This window comes from Zonotrichia leucophrys, chromosome 1A (genome assembly GCF_028769735.1).
Source record: "Zonotrichia leucophrys gambelii isolate GWCS_2022_RI chromosome 1A, RI_Zleu_2.0, whole genome shotgun sequence".
NCBI classification, from domain to species: Eukaryota; Metazoa; Chordata; class Aves; order Passeriformes; family Passerellidae; genus Zonotrichia; species Zonotrichia leucophrys.
Window position 1 is genome coordinate 39,297,150 of NC_088170.1, and position 25,303 is coordinate 39,322,452.

General features: G+C 53.1%; 2 protein-coding genes across 2 annotated transcripts; one reads left to right on the forward strand and one right to left on the reverse strand.

Moving 5' to 3' along the window:
* Positions 1-10: 10 nt before the first annotated feature.
* Positions 11-3,547, forward strand: C1AH22orf23 (chromosome 1A C22orf23 homolog). The gene is made up of 6 exons (XM_064702426.1): positions 11-160; positions 386-448; positions 802-978; positions 1,451-1,585; positions 2,829-2,929; positions 3,224-3,547. Exons 1-6 carry the CDS (start codon positions 70-72, stop codon positions 3,323-3,325), a joined length of 669 nt encoding a protein of 222 aa, XP_064558496.1. The 5' UTR covers positions 11-69; the 3' UTR covers positions 3,326-3,547.
* Positions 3,548-4,224: 677 nt separating this feature from the next.
* Positions 4,225-24,809, reverse strand: MICALL1 (MICAL like 1). Its single transcript, XM_064702424.1, has 16 exons — positions 24,618-24,809; positions 18,469-18,517; positions 16,326-16,467; positions 15,110-15,213; positions 14,358-14,488; positions 11,566-12,146; positions 10,965-11,028; positions 9,916-10,301; positions 9,161-9,639; positions 8,577-8,711; positions 8,131-8,257; positions 7,684-7,774; positions 7,239-7,312; positions 6,719-6,833; positions 6,338-6,384; positions 4,225-6,035 (listed from the first exon to the last, which is right to left on the reverse strand). Exons 1-16 carry the CDS (start codon positions 24,761-24,763, stop codon positions 5,914-5,916), a joined length of 2,793 nt encoding a protein of 930 aa, XP_064558494.1. The 5' UTR covers positions 24,764-24,809; the 3' UTR covers positions 4,225-5,913.
* Positions 24,810-25,303: the final 494 nt, after the last annotated feature.

The following is a 25,303-nucleotide window of genomic DNA, read 5'->3' on the forward strand; positions in this document are numbered from 1 at the left end:
CGTTGCCGTGGCGACCGCCGCCGCTTCCCCCGGCCCGCGCCCCCGGCCCGCCCGGTCGCCGCCGTCGCGATGGAGGCGGCGGGGATCCCGGGCTGCGGCGGGGTCTCGGCGGCGGGCAGGCCGGCCCGGTACAGCACAGGCACGCGGGAGTTAGTGAGAGGTAAGGGCGGAGCGGGCCGGGGCCGGGCTCAGCTGCTCGGGACGCCGGGATCCCGCGCACCGTGCCTCGCCCCGAGGCCGAGCGTCCCACCGCGGTCCCGCCCCGCCTGGAATCTCCCAAACCCGCATCTTCCCCTTCGGGCTGGGGTTGTGAGGGGAGGTGACCCTCGGTTGGGCTCCCCAGCCCGGCTCGGGTGCCTCTGCATCGGCACGTTGTGTTTTTCAGGGATGATGGAGGAGTTGCAGATGACGCATTCCCAGAAGCGATACCTGATGGCGTATGTGACACGTGAGTGAGGCCCCCTGGCTCTCTTGCCCGCTGCTGGGCTCTGGGGAGGAGCTTTAGCATCACGGCATTCGCCCACAGCCTGCTCGGATGGGCGAGTGCTTTAAAGCAGCAGCACAGCCGCTGCTGACACTTGGGGACAAACGGGGTGAGCTGTCCCCACGGGTCAGCCAGCAAACAAGGCGGCACGGTGTGACTTGAACCGCAGTCTGCCATGCCAATGACATCTGGGGCACTGGGGTCTTCGTTTGTGATGCTGCTGTAGATGAACAGGTAGATCTGCTGGCAATGGCCCGGAGCCATCCGTTCAGAGTCTCCTCTGCTTGATTTGCTCTTATTTTTGGTTCGTCCCCCAGGCGGAGATGCCCTGCCCCTTCAGAGATTCCCCCCATCCAGCCAACAGCCAGTGCCCGTTCCCCACGCAGCAGCCTGTCAGCCGGGCAGGCTTCCAGCTAGACCGCTTCTCCGACCTGCCAAGGTCTGCCAGGCAGGAGATGCCTACAGCCGAGAGAAATTCAAGCCACAGCCCACAAGTGAGTCCGCAAACATTGCTAATAAATGCACGGTGATGCCTGGAGCCTCTCTTCCCCTTCTGTCCCTTGCCTGCCTCAATCCCAGCAGTGGCGGTGTATCTGAATTGCTCCACGTCCTCACGCCCTCAGTCTGCACAGACGCTTCAGAAATGGATCTCTGAGGGAACATCTGCTGCAAGTGCTCGCTGACTGCTGCCTGCCAGCTGGGGGTGGCAGGTGATAGGGACCTGCACAGTCCTTGAGTAAGAATGGAGCACTACATCATTTTCTAGCACATAAATGAGAACCACACCTCTGGTGTTGGTTTGGTGGGCTCTGTACACCTGTGTACAAGGTGCTTGCACACAGGCCAGGGATGGACTGACATTAATGAAACACTTCCTCTGGCACACTTAGCAGGGAAGCAGTGTGGTCAGGCTCCTCCATGAGGAGACATACTGATAATAATGTTTTTTTCCTTTGGCATTCACAGGAGATTTGGAAAAGGAGAAGAGAAGACTTCAGAAGATCTTAGCATTAGGGAAGGATGAGGTGGAGGACAAGGTGGAGCAGGTGTTTGTTCAGAAAAAGGAAGAGGAGATAGCTGAGCCTGACCGGTTTGAGGAGTGTATGTCTGCACATCCCCAGGAGAGAGGCAGCCAGAAAGCCTGGGAAGCCAGCTCCCTCCTAGGGCTGGGGTGGCAGCCAGAAAGCCTGGGAAGACAGCTCCCTCCTAGGGCTGGGGTGGCAGGCAGGAAGCCTGGGAAGCCAGTTCCCTCCTAGGGCTGGGGTGGCAGGCTGTGTTGCCAGTAACCTGAAGCCATGGTAGGAGGAGCCACAAAGGCCAGTTTCCAAGAGAAAGGACTCGCTGCTGTGACACTCTGATCTAGCCATCCTCACAGAGCTTACACTGCTCAGGTTTGCTGGCAGATGGCTCTCTGGGCTGCCCACACAAAGTGCACCCTGCTGGCAGGGGAATGGCCATGGGATGTGCAGGGATACCTGGCAAGCAGGCTCAGGTACTGCTGGTCCTTTTCCCAGCAAGCATGACTCAACACAGACCAGATCACTTGTTAGCCTGACCACAGTTTGGGCTGTTCCACTCCAGGATCACAGCTGTTATACTAGCAAAACCCGAATATCGAGCAGAATTTGAAACAATGAAAGACTTTGACCTGCAGTGTATACTGGGATAGCAAAACCCTGCCTAATAACTCTCTGTGCTTGAATCTTCAGTGTCTGTGTACAGCCCTGCCAGCCCTTTGCCAGCCAGGGCAGCACAAAGATGGGCATTGCTAGAGTCATGTGTACAGAAGGGGTATGCCCTGCTGCAGGGAGCCAGGGCAGCTGAGTTTACACGTGCTTGGTAGCCTCCAACACTTGTCACAGGCTGAATGTTGTCCTTGAGACATCTGTGACAGGATTTGGATCAGCTGACTGCAGGTTTGTGCTGCAAAGCAGCAGCTGATGATCCATGCCTGGTCTTGGATGCTTGCAGTCACTGGGTGATGCATATCAACTAATGAACCTCACCAGCAGGTTCTGTCTCCATCCACACACTGGTTAAATTGCCCACAAGCAAAAGAGAAATTGTCTACATAAAGAAAACTACAAAACTAGTGTTCCTGGGAGTCAGGGAGTGGTAAGAAGTTGGGCAGAGGGAACATTTCCCAGTAGGTAAGGGACTGCTGAGGTATTGTGATGACATGTTGTGCAAGGTGAGTGTTACAGTAGATATCACCCTGCCTTGATGGGACTGCTGTTCAAGCAGAACCAGGAAATTGGGGGGGGGGGTTCAGATCTAGACAGAAACGTGGTTTCTTGCCTTTTGGCTGGATGCTGTGCCCACAGTTTTTTCTCTTATCCACCAGTGATGAATGAAATTCAAGAAAGGAGGGAATTCCTGGCAGAGATGGAAGCTCTAGGACAGGGCAAGAAGTATCAAGGGATTGTCCTCACTGAAATCTCACAGGTATGCAAGGGCCTTGGCTGAACAGTGCATGGAGGGAATCCTGTGTGTCAGGGATCATAAAGCAGTGTCTTTTCCATTAGCTGAGCAGGGAAGGGGGCAAAGAGCTGCTTCCCTTCATGGCACAGCTCAGGCATGAATTTGGGGAATGGTGGATAGCTGTTTTCCAGCTTTCTTTCCATTTCTGCATGTAACTTAATCGGGGAAATGGAGTTTTTATTCTTGAGATTGGCAAGAGAAGAAAAAAAAAGCTGATGGCTTTCTCCCTGCTCAGCTCTCCCCCTTTCTACTTTGCAGAAATTGCATGAGATGGAGATCATTGACAAGAAAAGAAGTGAGGAAATGAGAAATATGACAAAAGCCTTCCCTGTTGGGAACAAATCCAAACTCCAAGACTAAGCCAAGGGCAAAACACAGGTGCAATTTGTTCCCACCTATTCTTCCCAGACTGGGCATCGGAGGCTGGTCCCTGTCTGTTTCCAAAGAGGGGGCAGCACCATCTGTTGCCTGAAACTAGAAGGCAGGACCAATTTGTACATACACAGCGACAGAAGTTGTAAAATCCTTCCCACACACTGGATCCCTTCTTGCTCAATAATATTAAAGACATGAAAACACAGAGCAATGGCTCCCAAAACATGACAAAGCAGAGCCTTCTTTTTCCTCTGCAGTGCCTCAGAGTAGAGCAATCCATCCATAGAAATGTCATTCCTACCCATCTACCCAGAAGTGGAGGTTTCTCGTGACAGCATGACACACTGCCAGCACACCTGTAACCTGCTGGCTCCTGGCCCTGTGACTCTGGGAATGCCTCTGGAGGAAAAGCAGCTGCACAGCCTTGTGCAATCACGAGCCCTTGGCATTGCTGCACATCACTGTGACTGTGACCTGCAGCATCAGCAAACCTCTGGTGCCAGCCCACTGGGCAGGGGCTCACAACACAGCTGTGCCAAGCAGGGACAGGGGGTTTCACCCCAATGCCTGCTGCTTTTTGCTGTGATTTTTTTGGTTGCTGAAAGCATGGTATGCAGAATAGCCACTCTATTCCCACAGAGACTGGAAATGGCTGTTTGCTCACATCATAAATACCCACACCTCTGTCCTCCAGCAGGCTGAAACATGATGTCCAACTTTTCCTGTGGAAATCCCAGCATAACCTCCAGTTTCCAATTTCCTTAAGATCTCATCCTCTGCTTCTTAGCAATATTCAGTCACTTTCCAAAGCCAGGCAGCATGCCCTGGCCCTGGGACAGCACGAGTGCACAAAGGAATCAGAAACCTAATCCACAATCGTTTTTTTAATCCAATGTTTCTTTTATTTCTGTTCAGGTGAATGGAAGTCATGGGGTTAGTACAGTATAATTTACAAATCAAACTTCTGACCGGGCACAGGGCCAAGGGGTGTCAGGCTGCAGTGATCCCAGTGGCCTTTGGCAACAGTGATGTGACAGCAGGCTCTAAAGCAGATTTGTTTCTCCTTGGAGAAGAGTTGTGCTTTGGGATCTCCCCTCCCCTACCACTGTTCCTTATCAGCCTGCTGGGTATGGCAAGGGTGAGATGGCATTGCCAGCACAAGGCTGACCTGGCCAGCTCCCAGCCATGGGGCCCATGCTGGGATTGAGGAGGGGCTCAGGTCCCTTGGGTTCTGGGAAATGAGGATCCCTCTCCAGAATGCTACACCAGCCACCTTGCAAGGCACTGCTCCAAGAGCATTTTGGCTAAAGCCTGTTGGGTTTTTAGAAGAGACTGCAGCAGATGGCTCAGGGCTGGTTATGTCTAATTTGCTAATGAGAAGGCATGATGAACAGGTGACCAACCAAACACCCATTAAACTCTCATTGAGACTGATCCAATAATTCAATAAATAACTTATCATCTTGGAAGTGAAGGCAGGAAACAAAAATGGAAGGAAGAAGGGATGGTTGGAAGAACACTGCCCCCCACATTCCCTCCTCTGATGTACACACACACACACACACATGACAAATAAAATAAGAGGTTTAAAGTTTTAGGATAGGTTTGAATTCATCTAGTAAAGGAGGTGTAAAAAACAACCAGCCACATCTGCACACTTTTAAAGTATACACAGCTGAAGCTGGGTAAAGGTCAGTTGTGACCACGCCTCTCTCCCCTGCCGCTCAAGGGTGGCACTGGTGAGCAGGGACACAAGCTTGGTGCCCCTCACCAGCACTCAAGTCTGTCTTGAGCTTTTCTGCCCTTGCCTGGAAAAGGAACAGGTCCTCCCTCCCCAGGAAGGCAGCAGAGTCAGCAGTGTTTAGCAGCAGTGGGGTTCCTGAGTAGGGCACGTGAGCTACATCCTAGTAGCTGTACACCGTCCCCTTGGGTCCTCTCAGCCTTGGGACAGAGCCACCCACCCTGGCACTCGAGGGAGGGGATGGCTCCAAATAAATAGGGCACCAGTTGACTTTTTGGCTATGGCTCTAGAGCCTTGTGATGCAGGAGTATTTTCTTAACCTTTTAGTTTAGGCCAGTGAAACCCAAAGGATCCTAATTCTAATGTCAGTTTTCTCCTGACGTTAAAAATGGAACAGAAAAGGGTCAAGAATGGTCAGGCAGGGAGGGACAGGGAGGCCCAGTCCCCTCCTGGCAGAAGTCAGAGGCACGTGGAACTGTCACAGTTAGAGCGGGAGAAGGGACGGGGTGCAGTTAGTGCAAGTTTTCCCTCAAATATGAAACTCCTCTGCTTGATCTCAGTTATTGACAGGAGTTACAATTGGGTAACGTATCTGAAAAGCAAATCCGTCTTCTCCCCACTTTGTTAACAAGGCTTCACAGAGGGTATGGCCATGCTTCCCTACAGCCTGGGAAGGGGAGGGCTTTGGTCATTCTCACCCGCTCTGGGCTGAGGGCTGGCATCTCCCTGGGGCAGCAGCTCGGGTGACTGGGGAGGGAGCAGGGGGACAGGCGAGCCAGGGCCAGGGAGAGGCAAGTCGGGGTTCCCTCCCAAGTGCTGGTGTTCCCCTGCTCTAGCTTTTCTCCTTGGGTGACTTGCTCTTGGAGTCGTGCTTGTTGCCCAGCAGCTTCAGCACCTTCATGGGCTTGAATTTGCCTTTCTTCTTGCTCTCTGTCTCCGTCTCCTTGTGAAATTCTGGGGTTGCAAAGGGAGGTTGTTACTGCGGGATGTCAATAGTTGTACAGACGCACTCATGACAATAAGCAAGGGTGACAGCCATGAATCAAAGCCCTCCACTGCATGCACACTTTCTCTGATAACAGAGGTGTGCAGCACAACTGAGCCTCTAACTTTACTGGCCTACAGGAAAGTCTCCCCAGTCTACACAGAATAGATTCAATCTCTCCTGCATGCAGTGTCACAAATGGCTCGTGCTGCCCCTTACTGGGGTCAGCAGTGAAAACATCACTCCAAAAAGCTTCCCATTTGTTTCTTACCTTTCCTTTTAATCATGGCTTCCAACATTTTATCCTCCTCCTCTTCTCTGAAAGAAAGAATGGGAAAGAGGTCAGGAATTCAGCCCTGAAAACAGCTGCTCTATTGTTTAAGGCTAGAGAGCCTCCTACTTAGAAGCCATAGAGGGGCAGATCCATCACTGTCTTGTGAGCATTTGCAACCAGCAGGATAAATCCCACAGGCTGCACGTGCTGTCCTGTCTTTCCCACACAAAGCATTCAAAGAGACAAGGATTGGGAAGCCTGGGAAGGACATCAGCAGCATGGACATCTTGAGACACCCCCACAAGGCACTCATGTGGCACTGAATCAGACAGGCTGTGCTTCTCCCCTCTCCCCCAGCTCACCCCATTCCTCACTCACCTCTGCCGGTCCTCGTCCAGGCAGTTCACAATGGCATTCCTCTGCTCAATGATGGTCACCAGCTCCTGCATCAGCACCTTCTCCCTCCCTCGGTCTTCATCAGTCCAGTCCTTCTCTATGCAGCCAAACCCCAGGGAAGGACAGGCAGTTACATGGCTGAAGGAGCACTGAAATTCAGGGCTTTGGGGCACAGATCTCCAGCACAATCCCCTCTACCCTGCCGTGTTACAGGGGCCAGTTGTGCTAGCAGTGCTATGGGGACAGAGCATGTGGCATTCCCTGGGGACAACAAGAGCACATCCCTGCACAAGACTGGGACATATATTGAGATGGGACAGAGCCTCTAGAGCCAGCTGATTGCACTGGCATCCCTACAGATCTGCCTCTCTTCACCTGAGATCCACCTAGAGAGAGGGAAGATGATGCCCAGGGGAAAAATGATCCTTGTGGGTCCCTTCCAACTCAATATAGTCTATGATTCTATGAAAAAGGGGCAAGCACACCCAGAGTGGTGCTTTACCTGGCTTGTTGAGGAGGCACCGCAGCTCATACTCCACGTCTGACTGCCGCTGCTCCAGGTTCTGCTGCTTGAAGCTGCAAAGGAAAGGGGAAATGTTGGGAAGTGCTGCAAGGCTCCAGAGAGGTGGAACATCATCCCAACGTACAGGGTGAGCTTGGAAAGAACCATCAAGATGCTGATCTTGTTCTGTATAGCCAGGGAACCAAGGACCAGTAAGGACCAGCCCTGAGTGCTCAAGGCCTTCTAGGGGTAGCTGCTGCAGAGGCTCTGGTGACACACTATGGGTCAGGTCTCAGCACATCTGGACAGATTTGCTTGCCCTTACTCCCTCCCTTTTCAGGCAAGGCCAGGTCAGGATCTCCCCTGGAAGCACCATTTCAGGAGGGCTGAGAAAGGGCTCCCCAAGGGAGTATCAGTGCCTCTCTACATGCCTGTACACACTTACATGTAGATGAGCTCCGACTCGTGGCGCACCAGCATGTGCTTCTCATGGATGAGTTTGAACCAGTCCACAAGCAGGTTGTCCTCAGGGTTGTCTGCCAAGCAAAAGGGCAGTTCAGAGCCATTCCCAGCCCTGGTGGATCCCATCACCCTGCAACAGGCTGGGCTCTGCCTAGCCAGGGAAGAGGCACTGGGCTGGAGCCAACCCAACCTCAGCGTATTTCTGAGGCCCAGAGAGACCCTACCTCTTCTCCCACCTGTTTCCATTCTAGGGACATCTCCATGTTCAGGGTAAGGTTGTGACCAATCCTGGAAGCCAGCACAGCCTCTTGTGCTCTTCCAACCCCAGCATCAGCAGGGAAGAAGTCACTGTTGCTATTTCCTCGACTGGAGAGAGGGCAGCCCTAGGATCTGTCCTGTCCCACACCCACAGACAGCACAACCCACATACCATTCTCAGCACTGCGCAGTTTTTCCTCCAAGGCCACCCCACGGTGCTCCAGCTCATCCAGCTGATGCTCAATGGCATCCATCTCTCCATAGATGTCTTCCTCAGGGATGTACTGATCTGTCTGCACCTGCCAAACCATAAATCAGACACTTTCATTACCACCAGACTCCAGTTTCCAGGGGTAATCCAGAGATTGGTCAACACTAGCAAGGGAAGAGGAACAACAGAAAATTCCATCGAAGTGTGGATCTGAAATCCCCACCCCACTCTGGAGCAAAGGAAGATGATGGTGCTTTCATGAACAAGGTGTACCCTCCTCCCCAGCCCCAGCCACCTGCTGTAATCCCTGCCCACACATGCCTCAGCAGGGTGCCTGCAGACTGCTGCAGCCCTGGGGGATAGCACAGAGCCAGCTTTTCCCTCCTCACTCCCCAGGGCCCTTTTACCTTGCGTTTGATCAGTGGGAAGCCGTGGCCTGGCGCAGGAGGACGCACAGGCTTGGAGCCCTTGGAAGGTTTCTTTGCTGAGGGGGAGGCAGCAGGCGATGGCTTCCGATTGAAGGGGTTCTCTTTGCAGGAGGACTGGAGAGGGCAGACAAAAGCAGATACATGAGCATCCAGGGAAGGGAAGGGATCCCAAGAGGTGGGAATGAGCAGAAAGGGCAGTGCTAGCATTTGTCCTGCCCCACAGCCTCCTAAAGGAGGAACACAGCACTCATCTCCACAAGCACCTACTCAAAAAAATAGCTGTGCTCCTGTTTGACATCCGTTTCCCAGCCTCTCTCTCACAAGCATGCTGAAATATTTTCCTTCCTATTTGCTCAGACTACATGACATTCTGCCTCTTCTCTAGCATATGGGATAGGCAGAGTACAAGCAGAGCCACCATTTAACACAGATCTGAAGCTTGCTTTCAGGGGGTGACACATCAAGCAAAGGGGCAAGCCCGGCCCCACAGATCCCCTGTGACCGAGTGATGGATGGAGAAGAAAAGCCTTGTGATCTGGATGGGGAGAAGGTCATCATCTCACCTTCAGCTGTGGTTTGGGTGAGGAAGATGTCTTGGGGCTCCCAGCACCCCCATCTGAAGCCAAGAGGATGGGTGTAGGGCTAGCCCCAGCTGGAGGCTTGGGGGGCAGCCGGCTGGGGCTGGTCTTCAGGCTGCCAGCGGAGATGCTCCTGCTGCTGTGCAGGGTGCTGGGCTGTGTCTCCCCACTGAGGCTGGCCAGCTCGCTGGAGGAGGAGAAGGGGGAGTTGGTGGAGAGGCTGGCTGGGACAGCAGGGCTTTCCCCAGAGGAGACGTTGGCCAGCGGTGCCTCAGTGCTGGAACTCTTGGCGGCTGCTGGCAAGTGCACAGTGGGCTCGGAGGAGCTTTTGGGCACTGAGGCCTCTTCGGTGTCTCCCAGCACCTTGGCTGAACTCTCAGAGTCGATGCTCTCGAGGCTGAGGGCTGGAGAGGGGGTGGAGGATGATGGCTCAGAGTGTGACAGCCTGGAGATGGGGTGGTGGGCTGCAAAGCAAAGGGAGAGCTCAGGGAGGAATGAAGGGACAGCCAGGACACAAGAGGAGGGTGGCATACACTGGACACAAGGGTCAGCGTCAAATCTTGCCTGCAGATGCTGTGCTCCACTGGGTAGAGAGGACATGGCTAATGCAAACTAATGCAACCATCACTGCATTAAGGCCTGGCCTGCCAGGGTGATGCAGAGGCACCTGGGAAGGGGGAACCTCCAAGGGGATGCACAGGGGCTGCAGAGGAGGGATAAAGGAGCGGGAGGAAGCTCACCTAGCGGGGAAGCATTGGGGGCTCGTGGGGCTGGCCGCTTCTTTGCCTTTGGACTGCTGGTAGGAGTGATGCCATACCAGGGATGGAGAGGTTTGGCAGCTGTCTCGCTCTGCTCCTGCTCAGGTGTGCTCTTTTGGGTGTCAGCACTTTCCACTTCCTCCTCATCCTCTTCCTCAAAGGGGTTGTAGGGTTTGGGCTCTGTGGTATCAGACCTGCTCTCCTCACTCCTGGCTTTGCCCACCTCCTCCCCATCCCCCTCCTCTGAAATCCTACTTGGAGTCTCATGGCTGTTGCCTGGGGGAGGAGGGGGAGCTGGCTTCTTCTTGGGCTCTGCTTGCACTAAGGCCATCCATGGTGGGTCCTTGGCTCTTGCAGTAGCTCCACCACTGGTAGAAGAGAAAGAGAAATCAAGATGGCAGAGACAAGGTGGGGTGGCAAGGCACTGGAGAGAGACTTTGCCCTTGGGGGAAAGGAAAAATGGAGCAGCATGTCTCCCATGCAGAAGCAGCTTTCTCACCCAAGGACATACCTAGGCTTCCCCAGATACAGTGTCTAACTCTCTGTGGGCAAACCCACAGGCCTGAGGGAAACACAGCCTGCCTGACTTGCCTGCTGGGCCCAGTGTTTTGATGTCTGAATATTACAGCCTCCATCTGCTAAGCAGTGGTAAAGACTGAGTTTTATGAGCATAGCTGGTCTTCCCACCTTTCCCAGGACAAACCCTCCACAAAGCAGAAAATGTCCCCTTCTCAGCACCCACAAGCAGGGCTATTTCAGAAGGCATTTGTCAATCTGCCTGCGCCACAGAAACACCTTTCTGAAGCTCTCAAACTCTTTACAATAAGAGAAAAATGCCAGGGAGGTAAAGATGAACACTGTTGTCCTGATCATGCTGGGCTAGCTCCTATTGGAAAAGGAACCTGGTCAAAGCCTACATGCTCCTAAGAACAGGAGCTGATGGAGGTGAGAGAGAAGAGCACAGCTGTGCTGTCCCCACAGCCCCACCTGGCTATGGAGCTCTCAGGTGACCTGCAAGCAGAGGGACGTACCGATCAGAGGAGCAGGGTCTCCCTCGAGGTTTTGGGACAGGGGGGCTGGTTTCAGGTACCCGACCTAGAAAGACATAGAGTCAGACTGTCACAACACCAAAAGGACATGAAGAAAGAAGTTAAACCAACAGGATGCACCTTAGATACCTTCCCATAGGAAGGTGGCTATTCCCATTGTCAGAAGACCCCATGTCATTTCTCCTGCAGTTGATGTAGCCAGCTAACCCCAAACATCCCCTTTGCCTTTTTCTCCCCACTTCTCCCTGGGAGCTGCACCTGGAGAACTGTCATGCCCCTCTGTTCCCACACCTGCAAACTCCTCCAGCTCTACCAACTTCCCTCCACTCTGGCTTGCTGCTGTTGGAGAACTCTGGAGAAGTAAAAGGGAGCAGACAAGCAGGAAAATTAGTTCTGCTCTCCTTGCTAAAGGGATGGCTGGCAATTGTAGACAATCAAAGACCTGGTGTCTGAGCCCAAGATTTACTGGGAGGCAGAAGAGTGTCAGGTTGCAGAAAAGGAAGGGAACTCAGCCAACCTGCAGTCAAGCACCTCAGCCACTGAGATGTGGAGGGTAACCCCTGGCACCACCCTGCCCTCTTACCGTTCACCATGCCAGGCCCACACTCGCTGCCCTCGCCCTGCAGAGTGGACCTGGGCCGGGGGACAGGGTGGGAGGCTGGAGGGGACAGGGCAGACGCATCGGTGGCCTTCCTTGGGGCTGGGGTGGGACGTGAGTCTCTGAGCCGTCCGTCCAGCGAGCTGGCTTTGTCCTGGGTGAGCCCTGCAGGCTTGCTGGGGATTGGAGGCCTGGGGGGAGTTTGGGAGACAGGGGCCCCACTGCCAGCATGAGCAGGGGCTGTCGGTGTCTCTGCTTTGCTGGCTGTGCTGTCCTTCTCTGCTGGGCCAGCAAGGCCCTCTGCACGTGTAGAGGTCTCTGCCACACTCTCCTGGGAGTCAGCATCATCCTTCCCCACCTCTGCTCCTGCCTGGAGGGCATTCTCTCCCATGCTGTCAGCCCCAGTCTCAGTTCTTAGCTCTGGTGACTGTCGGTCCAGGCTGGGTCTCCTCTCTGCCTTCCCGCTCATGGCCAATTTACCACGATGCTGCATGCAGACAAAAGTCCCTGCCTCCGACCCAGGCTTGTATGACCCCGGGAGCAGTGTGCTGGAGCATTCCTTACACCTGCCAAGGAGAAGAGAGAGAACCGTGAGATGGGGGATGCCATCCTGCCCTTCACAGAAGGAAACACACCTGGAAGACCCTTGTAGGGACACAGAGTTAGTTCTTACCCCTGCTGTTAAATCCTAGAGTGCCCTTGGGGAAGTAATTTGGAAAATAAGTAGAGAAATGTAACCAGGCCACTGTAGGAACCCATGGCAAGTTCACAACTCAAATACTGCACACATTTGGGTTCTTCCTTCATCTCAGAAAGGATTTAACAGATGTGGAAGGGTGACAGTTGGTATTGGGATATGGTGTGGCTTCCACACTTGGAATGGGGAGAGGGATCAACCATTCACAGACATGAAACAGTGAATATCAACTGGAATTAGGGAGCAACTGGTTCAGAACTGGCACAGGGAGGCTACAGGCTGCCTTGCAGGGCCCAAGGGTCCTGGCACATTAAAGAGCCATCAGCCACATTTGTTTGTAAAACAACTGCTCCTCAATGCTGATTATTAAATAAAATTACATCCATTTCTACTCGGGAAATTCCTGCATAGGAGGCTTCCAGAGTATTCAGGAGAAGGAACACACAAGCCTGGCCTGGTTTCATGCTCAGCCTCAGTAATGCTGACCATGGCATCCTGCTGGGCCACAGCATTTGCCTGGAAGGACAAGGGCCTTAGGCAGCAGGGCCATTCTTACACTCTCTCTTGCCTGCTGAAATTGGGCTAATAGCTTCCCTGTCCTTTGCTGTCTGCCACATCTCCCTGGATCATCCACTCTTCCCCCACTGAGCCTCTGAATGCTTCCTAATGAATCCCTCCAGGCACAAGCGTGATACAAAGCACTGGCAACCAAGTCAGTCCTTCTCCACCTGGAAAGGGAGGTGGAGAGCATACATGAAAGACAGCCAAAGGCAAGGGGCTGATCAAGCACTCCCATGAAAACCAAGCTTGTTCCTTCTTGTCTGAATGCCTGGTGCTTGCAGCAGCTGGCTGCCCTACGCTGCCAGCAGATAATTTTGGCATGGAATTCTGCTCTGGGCATCCAGTTGACAGGGATTTCCTTTAAAATGGAGAGCAGAAGTGTGAGGACATAGGGACTCTAGAGAGAAGGGGTAGGATGAAATAAGGAGGTGGAAAGCTCAGACAAGGGGAGAAAGTGGTTTGCTTTGGGTTTATCTACATCAGCCCACAGGAACCACTGCCAAAGGACATTTCTGACCAAATACTGTCCATGAATCAGCACAGGAAGAAAAAAAAAACCAAAACAAAACAGAAAATAGACAAGAAAACAATCAGGAGGCAAAATATTTGGGATTAAATTATAGGGATCTCCCTGCTCAGTCTGAAGGGCTATGAGCTGTGCCACGGCAGACATGGCACCTCTCCTCTTCCTGGCCCATAAGGACAGTGCAGGTTGCACCTGCACCCCAAAACTCCTGCTTTTGTCCCAGCTGCAGATGGGAAGCCTGATTGATCTCAGCTCAGCTGCCCTCCTGTGACACTGTTTCTACAGCACATTGCCAACTGGCTTAGGCAGGTGAATGAGGCTTCCCACATCTACCCAGTGGCTCCATGTTTCTGACCAGATGCCAACCCTTGTCCTGTGGCCCATGGGAGAGATCTCTTTTCTTCATCATCACATCAGGGAAAGCAAAGTGAAATGATTTCACAGGTGCTGCAGGTAAGAACCTGTACTCAGGGAGTAACCAGAGAGCTGCTCACTGCTCAGTTTGTTAAGAGTCTGCAGCTCTCCACATGCTCCCTGGGAGCCCAGCACCACCCAGGCAGCATGGAAGCCTGTATATCCAGTTGAGGATGTGGAGCGTAGGTGGAAGGAGGTCCGTAGGATGATGTCATGGCTTAGACCTCAATGGAAGGGGATGGGGGGTGGTCCTGAGGAGACAGGTGGCAAAGAGGTAGAGCATCCTTTTTTATGGAGGTGGGAGAAGCTCAGGAGGCTGGGATTCCAAGTAAATGAAGGGGGAGAGCACAAGTCAGCAAGGGACGCAGGGAGCAGGATAGGAATGGAGCACAGGGACACAAGGGGCCAGTCAGAGCACTGAGACATGGGGCTGGCGGGCAAATGGAACACCTTCACTCTCATTTCAAGCACTGTTGTTCGTGTTCCATGTTGCCCAGGGACGCAGACACTCGAAGATGGGGTGCAGCAGGCCCCGTGTGCCGAGGCGAGCCTGCCCCAGCAGGCCTGGCCACGACCTACCTGAAGCACTGGCGGTGGTAGAGCCTGCCCTCGGCCAGGTAGCGCTGCACCAGGTGGACGTGCTGCTGGCAGGCTGCGCAGGTGCTGCTGGGCGCGCTGCGCTGGGGCCGCTGCTCCGAGGGGCCTTCCTCCTGGGACACAGCACAGGGGCTCAGCGCGGGGCCACGGCCTGCTCCCCACAGCAGCTGCTCTCTGGGCACGGCCCGCGCCTCAGGGGCTGACCTCAGGGGCTGACAATGCACACAACAGCTGCCCTCGAGCCCAGGCACAGGCAGGCTGCCTCTTCCCAAATTAGAAGGGGCCACTTTCAAAGGTGCCTTGGCCCTATCTACAGCTGAAGGGCTGTGGAAGGGACTAATCTACACCCCATGCAACAGGGTCCTGCGAAACATTGAAAAGGGTCCCATCCCAGACAACTGCTAAACACTGAAAAAAAGGCATCTTTTCTGCCCTTCTAGTCCCACATTCTTGCTCTTTCCTCATCTACAGGATTATCCCCACATAGGAAGGACACCCAGCACCAATCTGCCCAACCTCTTGCCTGCTATGGACAAACTAGTGTCCACAGACCCTGAGAAAAATCAGTCAGAGTCGGATCCCACAAGGAAACAAAATCCCAAACACCCCTCCCAAAATACACAGGCAGGCCCCTACATGGCTCTGTGACAGGCTTTTCCCCATCTCCTCACCCACAGCACAGGGGGTACCACTGCCTCAGGCTGTCTTGGAAACTTTACCAAGAAATCAGGTACCTGTGGTGCTGAAGGACTCTCAGCTGCAGCCACAGGGGTCTTGTGGGACAGCAGAGGAGGAGAGGAGGCAGCAGTTGGTCGCTTCATAGGCTGAGGGACGCTGGCTGGAGGCAAGAGGGAAGGAGGATCAGGCGTGGAGAGCAGTGGTGACTCACACCACCCATGTGCGGGAAGGGGAGGGGAAAAAAAATAAAATCATCCAGCCTTGTGACATAGGATGAGACCTGCCTCTCCCAAAACTTCAGTGCTTATTTTAGGTGGAAGAGACAAACACAGTCTAATAATGGGTCAGCTGTGAGGCTGCCAGAGATCCTGGCCTGCTGTGGATCCCCTTCTGTGGCCCAGGGATGCCAGCCTCTCACTGTGATTTTATTTACTCATCACGTGCTACTTGGCTTCCTTGTAATTGACTCCCTAAGCAATGCTCAAAGCCCAGAGCAGCTGGGGCAGATGCTGATGTATTGTGGTGATCCACTGGGCCCCAGGGCTTCCAGGCTGTCAGCAGGTCTGTGAAACATCTCTTGCTATCGGGGCTGGAGCTCACACACCAGTCCCCAGCAGGATTCCTTGTCTGGGAGACCAGCATCCCTGGAGAAGCATATACAAGTGGAAGAGATTTATCTGATGTTGTGGCTACAGACTGAAACAGGGGACACCTGGAGCTCTCATCTCCACCCAGCCAAAGGATGCCTGGGAAGAGCTGTCTCAAAGCACTTAGCTCAGGATGCAGTTGAAGGGACAGATGAGCTGATTTGAAACATTCCAGCCTGGCTCCACTCCCTCTGTCCTCCAGTCACTTCACATGTACCCATGTCATAAAGATTAGCTGTGGGTGATGGGCTCCTACTTAGTTTTCTCCTATTTTAGTAGGTTAGAGCAGATCACAGAGTTTTGACGAGCACCAGGGGTGGTGGCCCAACCCAAGTTGGCAGGAATGCAGTGCAGAGGGAGGAGAAAGGCGTTTCTTTTTCCACAGCCTGAGCTATTACATCACCCCACACCTCCTGTGAAACCTCACCCCAGTGCACTCTCTCTTCCAGGCCCTCCTCAGGGGCACCAGCAAGATGCAGGAGAGGCAGGTACTACCTGCTCCTCTCCCCTTCCCCACAAACACAGCTCCCTGTTGCCACAGGAAGGAGGCAGCACAAGGCTGTGCTGGGTTTCCTGTACTCAAACAGGGGCAAACTGGAAGCCTGAGGGGTGGGAGGACACTCACCTTGGCTGGGCGTGTTGAAATGGTTGTAGTACTGAGACACATAAGTCATGATGCTGAGGCAGTCAGGCACCTTCATGGAGACCATGTCATTGGGATCCAGCAGGGCTGGGATGCCCAGCTCCCGCTCTGCCAGCTCAAAGGCCTGCAGGAACAACAGAGGCACTAAGGGAAGAAAACTGATGCTTCATGAAAAGTAACAGAAATATCAAATTGGAAGGGCCCCAGGGAAGCCTCTTATGGACAGAGGCTTCCAGACATGCTGCCTGACTAAAAAAAGAAGCAACAGAAGCAAGGTTCCCTTCAAGATTTCACTGAAAAAAAAACACTGTTTTTTCAGCTCAACCAGCAGTGCCCTCATGCAAGAGCCTGTCAGAGTCTTGGCTGGCACCACAAAGGGCCAAGGGCTGGCAGGTACTTGCAGTGACACTGAGCCCTACTGAGCAGTGTCCCCAGCCACCCCAAATGCTCACCCCACAGAAACACTGACTGCCCATCCTTTCATGCCCTGGGGTGCCCCACCTTCCCCTCCCACGAGCAGCAGAGCCATCCCAGCTCAACATCCAGTACCCTGCCGTGCACAAGCCAGTACTTCCAGTACTTTTCTGTGTCTGAGCAATCAGAAACAAGGACACTGTGATAAGAAGCACCCATCTCCTCCAACTGCACACACAGCTACAAAAGGAAGGAATGGAAGAGAAAAAAAAAGCTGTTGGAGAGTTTCCCACTTGTCAGTGTGTGTGCATTACTGTCTCTACACTGGCCATCCCTCTGCTGAGCCAAGGGCAGTGTACCCACAGTGATCTCCTAGGGACGAGGGTGCAAGACTATGGCAGGGACTGAAGAAAAATAAGTCAGGAAGAGATGAGAGTGGTTTGGGCACTGAATGGTGAGGTACCAGGTGCACAGGTAAAGGTACTGGGTGTGGGTAAAGACTGAAGGTGCCTAGTCTCTGGGGCATGAGGTGTTGTGCAGGGTGTGAGTTATAAAGGAAAGTAATGGAGAAACAAATGAAAATAGATATTTGCAGTAACTAGGGGCATAAAAGTGCCCCCCATGGACATCCTGCTTTGCTCAGCCTGGTTTTAAGTCAGTTGTCCAGATTGAGTCTTACTGCACACAAGGCTGCAAGGAGCAAGGAGAGAAGAGAGACCCCACCTGAGAGGTCTCTAATAGGACAAGATACCCATTGTATGGGTCTTGAATGCAAAAAGCTGCTAATGACTGAAAGGGGCCAACTGGTGTAAGAAAGGACGTGCCAGGACACAGCTGGACAGCCCTAATCCAGTAAATCCCAAATCACAGAATTACAGAATGGCCGGGGTTGAAAGAGACCTCAGACATCATCCAGTCCAAACCCCTGCTAAAGAAGGTGACACAAAATCACATCCAGCTGGGGTTTAAACACCCCCAGAGCAAGAGACTCCACTTCCTCTCTGGACAGCCTAGTCCAGTGCTCTGTCCCCCTCACAGTAAAAAATGTTTTTCCTCAAATTCAGCTGAGAAATTCCTGTAATTCAGTTTGTACCCATTGCCCCTTCTGCTGTTGCTGGGCACCACTGAAGAGTCTGGCCTCATCCTCAACATCCACCCTTAAGATATTTGTATGTAGCATAACTCATCTTGGGCAGGTGATGGGCCATGCCTTTGCACAGACTATTAGATGGAGCAACTAGGTCTTTTTGTCATTTAAAAAAGGCAGGGCTATTGCTGCTCTGTCCTACCACTAGCCCCTGGGGCTGGGCACCTCCCCATTCCACACTGCTCCTGCTATGGGCTCCAGCTGTCCCAAGCAGGAAGGGAACACTGCAGACCAGGGTCCAGCATGACCTTTCTCTCTGCTGATGCCTGAAGTAAAACTAGCTTCCTGCTTCCATTGCTTGCAAATCTGGAACAAGTGAAGTCAAGTTGTTGCACCACTTAAATCTTCACCTGAGATGTTGTCTTGGCAACCATTAGGACAAACAGGCTGGAACCTGATGTTTCAGATTCCCTTGTTTCCAGAGAAGCTCCTGCCTATTACTTACAAATACAGATTTTTCTTATACCCTCAGCACTGTCACAAATTCCTCCCACACTACATGACCTCCAACAAGTCATTCTCACATAATTTCTTCCTTCTGTGCACTGCAGAACAGGAACTTACCAAGCGATTATTCTCATAGACGTCATCCTTGGAGAGAGAATCAAAGTCTCTGAAATGAGAAAGCACAAAATAGCCACATGAAGTGCAGAGGAAAAGTGCCCCTATGCCATCACACGTAGATTCCAAGGACAGTCAACCTTACAACAACTCAACACCTAAGATCCTAGATAAACAAAACCTTGGCAAAGCAGATTTCAGGTTGTAACGGGACAAGGAAACCAAAGGGAAATTGCAATTAAAAAAAGAAAGCGAGTCCCAAATGGGTGGTGACCAGGAAATTAAAATGTTCATTCTTGTCTCTCGTTACCCACTTCTGCCCTTGAGATTAAAGGCTGCAGAAACACCAGGGCCATGTCTCAATTAGCACCACACACTGCTGCACCAAACACTGCACGACATGACCCCAAACTTGCTTTCCCAAGGCCACTAGCACAACAGTGGTGGATGGGGACACAGATCCCTCACCTCAAGAGAAAGAAGGGACAGATACAGGTGGCTCTATGAGGATCCTTACATAAACCTCCCATCACCACCTTAAGGAATCTGGGGTGACACAGAAGATCTTCAACTGCACTTCTGTCCTTGCTTTTCCCCAAACATTCACAGTGCACAACCAACAGTCCTCAGCTGCAGCCCTTGGAGCTGAATGCAAGGTGCTCAGGGCACACAGAGGAATCCCAGAAGTCTCCAACCCAGGGGATCCATTTGCTCCAACCCATTTCACTTGTTCCCCTGGAGCCCTTTGGGGGTGCAGCATGGCCACAGGGACTGATTAGTTGCCTTCACCAGGGAGGCAGAGGGACAAAAAGTTAAAGCAGTCTGCAGGCTTTCAAAAGAGGGGGAGAAATACAGGAAGGAGTTAGTTATGCCTTTTGCATGTGTGTGTGGGTACAATGTGTGAAAACAGCATCACGCTGCACTGCTTACAGCTCCTGCCTGCCAAGGACCTCAGCTTTGTTACAAAAAAACTCCTCATGCAGCAGCCTGGTGTGCCTGCTATCTGGATTCATGGGAGGATCCACTCCAAAGAGGTCTAGGGTCAAGCAAAGCCACCCCAATGGACCACAGAGGCCAAAGCTTGGGAGACCGACAGAGAAGGACAATTCAGACTAGAGGAGGGAATGCATTCCCCACCCCGAAGGTGGTGTGCAGGATCCAGGAGAGGCGGCACCACGCACCTGCAGAGAGGGGCTGCATGAACCTCCTTTCTCCATCCCCCTCTGGATTTTACCGCCTTTTCCTGGAACACTGACACAACCTGTCCTGGTGCCCCACAGCAGGGCAGCCAGCCCCTGCTCAAAGCCCCTCATGCAGCTTTCCCAAAGCTGCAGAGGAAGTGTGTGATGAGCTCAGGAAGGTTTTCCTGGCTGCCTGCACCACCAGAAAATTACACTTCCTCCCTTCAAAAGCAAGAGGCTGCTGGTGCTGTTTCCTCACAGACAAACGAAGCTGCAAACACGCACTGCTGCAGGAGCAAATGCAGCAGAGACACAGAAAGGTGGGCTGGATGTCCAGCCCTGGTACCTTCCTGAAAGCTCATGCAAATACATGTACACAACTCAGGCTGCTCAAAATACCACAACTTTTTCTTCTCTACATGCTGGTCAGCAAAAGTTTCAGCTGCAGCCTATGCTTTAATGTCAAAACCACTGCCATTTTTGTAATTATAACTAGTCTCCACTGGGACATGTTTTTTCCCTAAGTTTTTGTTTTGTTTTTGCCAAGAGAAGTCCTTTAACCTTGCAGTATTTTCTTTTCCTTTTAAAGAAAATGCCAACTTGGAACAGAGGAGAAGCAATGACAGCAAAGTTATATATCAACTGCCCTCTAAACATTCATGACCTCCATTTTGAATGCCTTCACTTTCAGGATATGGGAGTGGTGTAGCTGGAAGCTCAAAGACTCCTTGGTGGGCTGGGCTGGGAGAGTATTTTCTGACAGACAAAACATCTTGTCCATTCCACTCTGCCCCAGCAAACCAAAGCTGTTTTAGTTTTAGTATACCAAGGCAACTCCATTAGGAAAAGCAGATGCCAGCAGAGAGGATGTGAAGCTCAAGAGGTATCAAGGGGTTACCAAGCAGCAAGGGAATAGAAGACTCTTTTCCATTACTGTAGGATTGCAGACTCAGCTTTATCTGAGACGTTGAAGTCCATCAGTACATGGCCCCAGGGATCAGTTTATTCCGTTCCTCTCCACTGCATTTTCCAGCTCCCTCTCTGAGAAGCCAAGCAGGACCACACTGACCCGTGTTGCTCCTGACATGAGCACTCCCATAGGCCATTTGGTCACGTGGCATCCCTGTGGCTCCAGGCAAGCTCCCAGCACCAATGTGCAAGGAGCATGGCCTCTCAGGAATGGGGAAAAGTCACTCCAGACACACCCCTTTTCCCTCTATAAACTGACTCCTCTGCAGAGAGCCCAGAACTTGCCATCTCGCAGCTCTGTGACATGTGGCTGCATGTCACATTATTTCCTTGCCCTGATCTCAGCAGTCTTTCATCCAGCTCTGCTTGGGCTCCTCTCCTGCCAACATACCCATCCAGGGGACTGGATGTAAGAACAGGCAAGGCTCTGGCTATCCCAGCTGAACAACTGCCTTGACACAGCAAATCCCAGTGTTGTACCACATCCCAGAGTAATATTTCTATGCAAATAACATCCCAAGCACTTACCTAATTAGATACATGCAGAGCCACTAAGCACTCCAGGGTTTAGGGCAGCTGCCAGGGAGAACAGCAGATCCAGGGAAGGGGGGAGGGTGTGCTGTACAGCTAAAACCAGAGCAAATTCCTGGATTCCTCAAATATAAATCATGAGCACTTTAAGGCTGTGCCACATAATAAGCCATTCAGCTTTCCAGGTCTTGTCAGGGAAATGCAGGCAGTACATGGGAAGGAACAAACAAGATTTGTGATCCTGCCTGTAACCAAAGCCACGGCTCTAGGGACACAAAACAGCGTTTCTAAAACAGCTCTCATCTCCTGTTATCCTCAAGCCTCCATCTCTCCCAATACTCCAAAGGCATGTGCCATACTCCTTTATTCTTCTAACCCCTGAATGCCAAGATCCTTCCCTGCATGGCAGGGAGGCTGTACAGCTTGAGATGCTGAAAGATGCTCTTTGCTTCATTAATCTGTAGCAAATGCCTTGTAAACACTAATTTCATGCTTCAGATTTCTAGAGCACTGAGCAAACAAACTCATTAATCCCCACAGTCCACTGTCAAGTTGGTCTGGCTGTTGACAGCTTAACTGAAAAGGGAAGAGAAGAGATTAAATGTCTCATCTCCAGATAACACAGCCAGCAGCACAGTCAGAGGCTAAATCCAAGTTTCCCATTTCCCTGACTGGGACAGTGAGGTAACAAAGCCAAGTGAAGTGCCTGCAACAATGGAGTCAGGGATTTTTATCTGCATGGTTCAACACACAGGTCCTGGAGGTGTGCACCTCGTTCTTGGTGGTCACTTCAAGACACCTTTATTCAGCAGACACTGAGGAATTCCAGTCTACTTCTTTCAAAGAGCCCCTATCTATAGTGTTTCCAAGAGCTCTGCAGGAGCTGCTCCAAAGCTCTCCAGGGCAGCACCAATTTGCTTTATTCCACAATAATTGTGTTCAAACCAGGAGTCATGCAGAAAACTGTCCTCAGTCTCACTTACCCATGTGGTCCTTCATGACAGCCCCTTCCTCAGCGTGCTCCCTCCCAGCACAGCAGCACAACAGGGGTGCACCCAGGCAAGGTCAGAAAACAGGGATAGGCTGACAGCCACCACAGCAGCATTGCCCAGGGGATCAGGGTGGCAGAGGAGTGGTGTCACACAGGCAGAGAAGAGCTTCAGCTCAGCTCTCCTATGGATGTGCCCATTGCTCCTCTCTGCAATCCCAGGGGAAGGCAGCAGGAAGCAGGGAAGCAGAGGAACTGGCAGTTCTGTGGAGCTCAGAGGAGCCCCAGCCTCGGGGAGCAGCACAGCTGTCTGTGCGGGCCAGGAGAGCCCCGCACAAAGGAACACTACACAGGTCAGAAAGGCACTGCAGATCCCTGCCAAGTCCCATTACTGCACTGACTGAAAGCACTTTAGAAGAAAAGAAGGGCAACCACTTTTCCTCCGCCATCAGGAGATTTACTGCCTCTGATCCAATCTTCCCACTTCCAAATTGGGACAGGCTGAAGAAGCTGGAATCAGATGAAATGATGCTGCTCTCCTGACGGTCTGAAAATCCTTCCACAACATGCCATGTCCTTGTAAGGCCCTGGGCCTTGTCTCTACAATGCAGCTCGTGCAGAGGACCTGTGAAGCACGTAGTTAGGACATCTGCCAGGAGCAGATTTAAGCCCACTGACAATTTAAGAGCCCCAGCCTCTGCCTTAATGGGATGGCAAATATGGTTAATGGGAAACCATCAGGTGGTTTTAGTGGTGCTTATCATAAGCTTTTACTGAACCTCTGCTTTTCAGTTCCCAGCTGCTGTGCCATTTACAAAAAAATACAATAATTGCACATGTTCTAGTCCTTAATTTGCCTCTTCCCACCCAACAGCCTTGTCACTGGGACTATTCTCAGAGGCTCCATTCTAGCTAGTCAGAGTGAGCCATACCATCCAAGAGCTGCAGGACACAAGACCACACAGCTCCTTCAAGACCCAGAGATTGATGCAAAGACACCGTTATGTCTTGGCTCTCAGTCATTCCAGAACACCATGCTGAGGGTTTTGGGGCAACCACCTGAAACACAGCAGGCAGCAGTTCAGTTTCCAGCCTACCTGCTCAGCTTTAGCTCGTAAGGACACCAGCCTGTTCCACTCTCTCATGGACACCACAGCTCCACAGTGGACTCACAGCCAACCCTCTGCCTGACAGAGGTTGCTGTAATGGCAAAAGGCCTTCCTGAGGCCAGCTGAGGAAAGAGAACTTGGGCAGTATGGGCAGCCTCAGAGGAAGAACCACCAACCCCAGAGCAGAACGTGACAGGACACACCATCCTGGCCGGCTTTAGGGCAGGCCAAGGAGCGCGTGCACGCCGCAGGCACAGCGGGCTGGGGCGATGCCTACCTGCCCTGCAAGGCTCCAGGGATCAGAGCAGATGGGCACCGCGTGCATTCCCAGCACTGCCGGGGCGCACAGGGTTCCAGCGCAGGTCGGGGCAGATTCCTCCAGCGGCCCAGCCAGTTTCTCCAGACTGACACGGCGCCCCCAAGCAATCCCACACTCACTGTCTGCCTCCTGAAAATCACATTCCCCCCCAGAGATACCCAAGCTGGGGGAGGCTAGAGAGGCTCAACACCCCTGCTGGCTTCTGCTGCCTCCTGCTTTCACTGTGGCATCCAGAGAAAACAAGCTAGAAGCAAATGCAAGCAGCAATCTGGTCCAGGCCTCTACAGATTTCAGAGTGGCTGCCTCTGGGAAAGTCCCTGTGCTGGACAGGCCTCTGGCCCTCCTGAAGTGTGAAAGCTCACCTCTTGCTGAGGCAAAACATCCCACACCCAGATACCAACACCACGTCTCTTCTCCAGTAGGCACCGCTCCCATTAGGGCACATGGACCTAGTCCACCTCCGTGCTCTCACCATCCTAATATTGCACGATTTCTGCTAACCCTGACCTTGACAGGTCTGCAGGACCAGGTCAGAAGGTCGTTTGCTGAAACACAGAGTGATAGAATAGTTTGGCTTGCAAGGGACCTGAATGATCATCGCTGCTGCCATGGGCAGGGAAACCTTCCACTGGACCAAGATGCTCAGAGCTCCATACAATCTGGCTTTGAGCACTGCCTGGGAATATGGAATTCTTCATTCCCAGTACCCAACTATTTCTCGACAGCACCTTCTTCAGTGCATCCCCTACCAGCACATCAGCGCAACAGAGACACATCCACTCTCTGAGCCCCTCACGTCCCCGCTCACGGAGCTTCCCTGCCAGCCAGCCTGGAGCCGCTTCCCACGGCTCCTCCATCCCCCCAAACCCCTGTGAGTCCCCCGTGATTGCTGCTGAGCACAGGCGGCCTAACCCCTCCAGAAAGGGGGGTCCCGAGGGTCCCGCGCCCCAAACCTCCGTGCCCCCCGCTCCTCCTGCCAGCAGCGCCCGCGGGCGGCAGCCGTGGCCCCGCGGCGCCCCGTCCGAGCGGCGGCGAGGCGCGGCCTGCACACTCACAGGAGGTCGGGCCGGTGGCGGTGCAGGATGGCGCAGAAGGCCAGTCCGTCGCGGAACGAGGTGCTGAGGTCGCGGATCTCCACGCCGCGGTAGCCCTCGCACTGCCGGCGGCACCAGGCTTGCAGGGCGCCCCGCGGACCCGACATCGGGGCGGCCGCTCCCAGCGCCGCCGCCGCCGCCAGCCCGGGCCGGGCGGGGCCTCCCGGGGCGGGGCTCGGGGGCGGGGCCCGGGCACGCCGCGGAAGCTCCCGCGGCCCCGGGCCCGGCGCTTCCCAGGGAGCTGGGCGGCCTGCGGGGGAGAGCTCCCTCTGCCACCTTGGGGAAAGAGCTGGGCCTGAACACAACTTAAATTCAGCTAGATTAAAAGCCACTCGGCAGCCTGATTTCTGAAACCCGCTCAGGCTTAGACAGAGGCTGCTCCAGGCAGAAGCAGCTCTCAGCAGTCCTAGGGGCACAAGCAGTGGAGTACATCTGGGACGTAGGTGGCTCCCTGGGTAGGCTCAGGGCCAAGGAGAGCTTTGAAGATCAAGACACTTGGAGTCACAGGCAGCGCTTCACAGGAAGCCCAGGAAGACGTGGAGGAAGAGTGCGATACAATCTCAGGAACAACATCGAGGCGATTGATTGTCACGAGAGCTGGTGTGCACGCTCGGGGCGATGGCTTGACAAGGGGGGGAAGCACACTA

Excerpts from the sequence above, each read along its gene's own strand:
- C1AH22orf23 (XM_064702426.1), top strand. The coding sequence starts at position 70 with ATGGAGGCGGCGGGGATCCCGGGCTGCGGCGGGGTCTCGGCGGCGGGC. Across the intron at positions 449-801 it reads CCTGATGGCGTATGTGACAC|GCGGAGATGCCCTGCCCCTT; the intron begins GTGAGTGAGGCC and ends TTCGTCCCCCAG. Across the intron at positions 2,930-3,223 it reads TCCTCACTGAAATCTCACAG|AAATTGCATGAGATGGAGAT; the intron begins GTATGCAAGGGC and ends TCTACTTTGCAG.
- MICALL1 (XM_064702424.1), bottom strand. The coding sequence starts at position 24,763 with ATGTCGGGTCCGCGGGGCGCCCTGCAAGCCTGGTGCCGCCGGCAGTGC. Across the intron at positions 15,214-16,325 it reads TTTCAACACGCCCAGCCAAG|CCAGCGTCCCTCAGCCTATG; the intron begins GTGAGTGTCCTC and ends TCTTGCCTCCAG. Across the intron at positions 7,313-7,683 it reads GAGTCGGAGCTCATCTACAT|CTTCAAGCAGCAGAACCTGG; the intron begins GTAAGTGTGTAC and ends TTTCCTTTGCAG.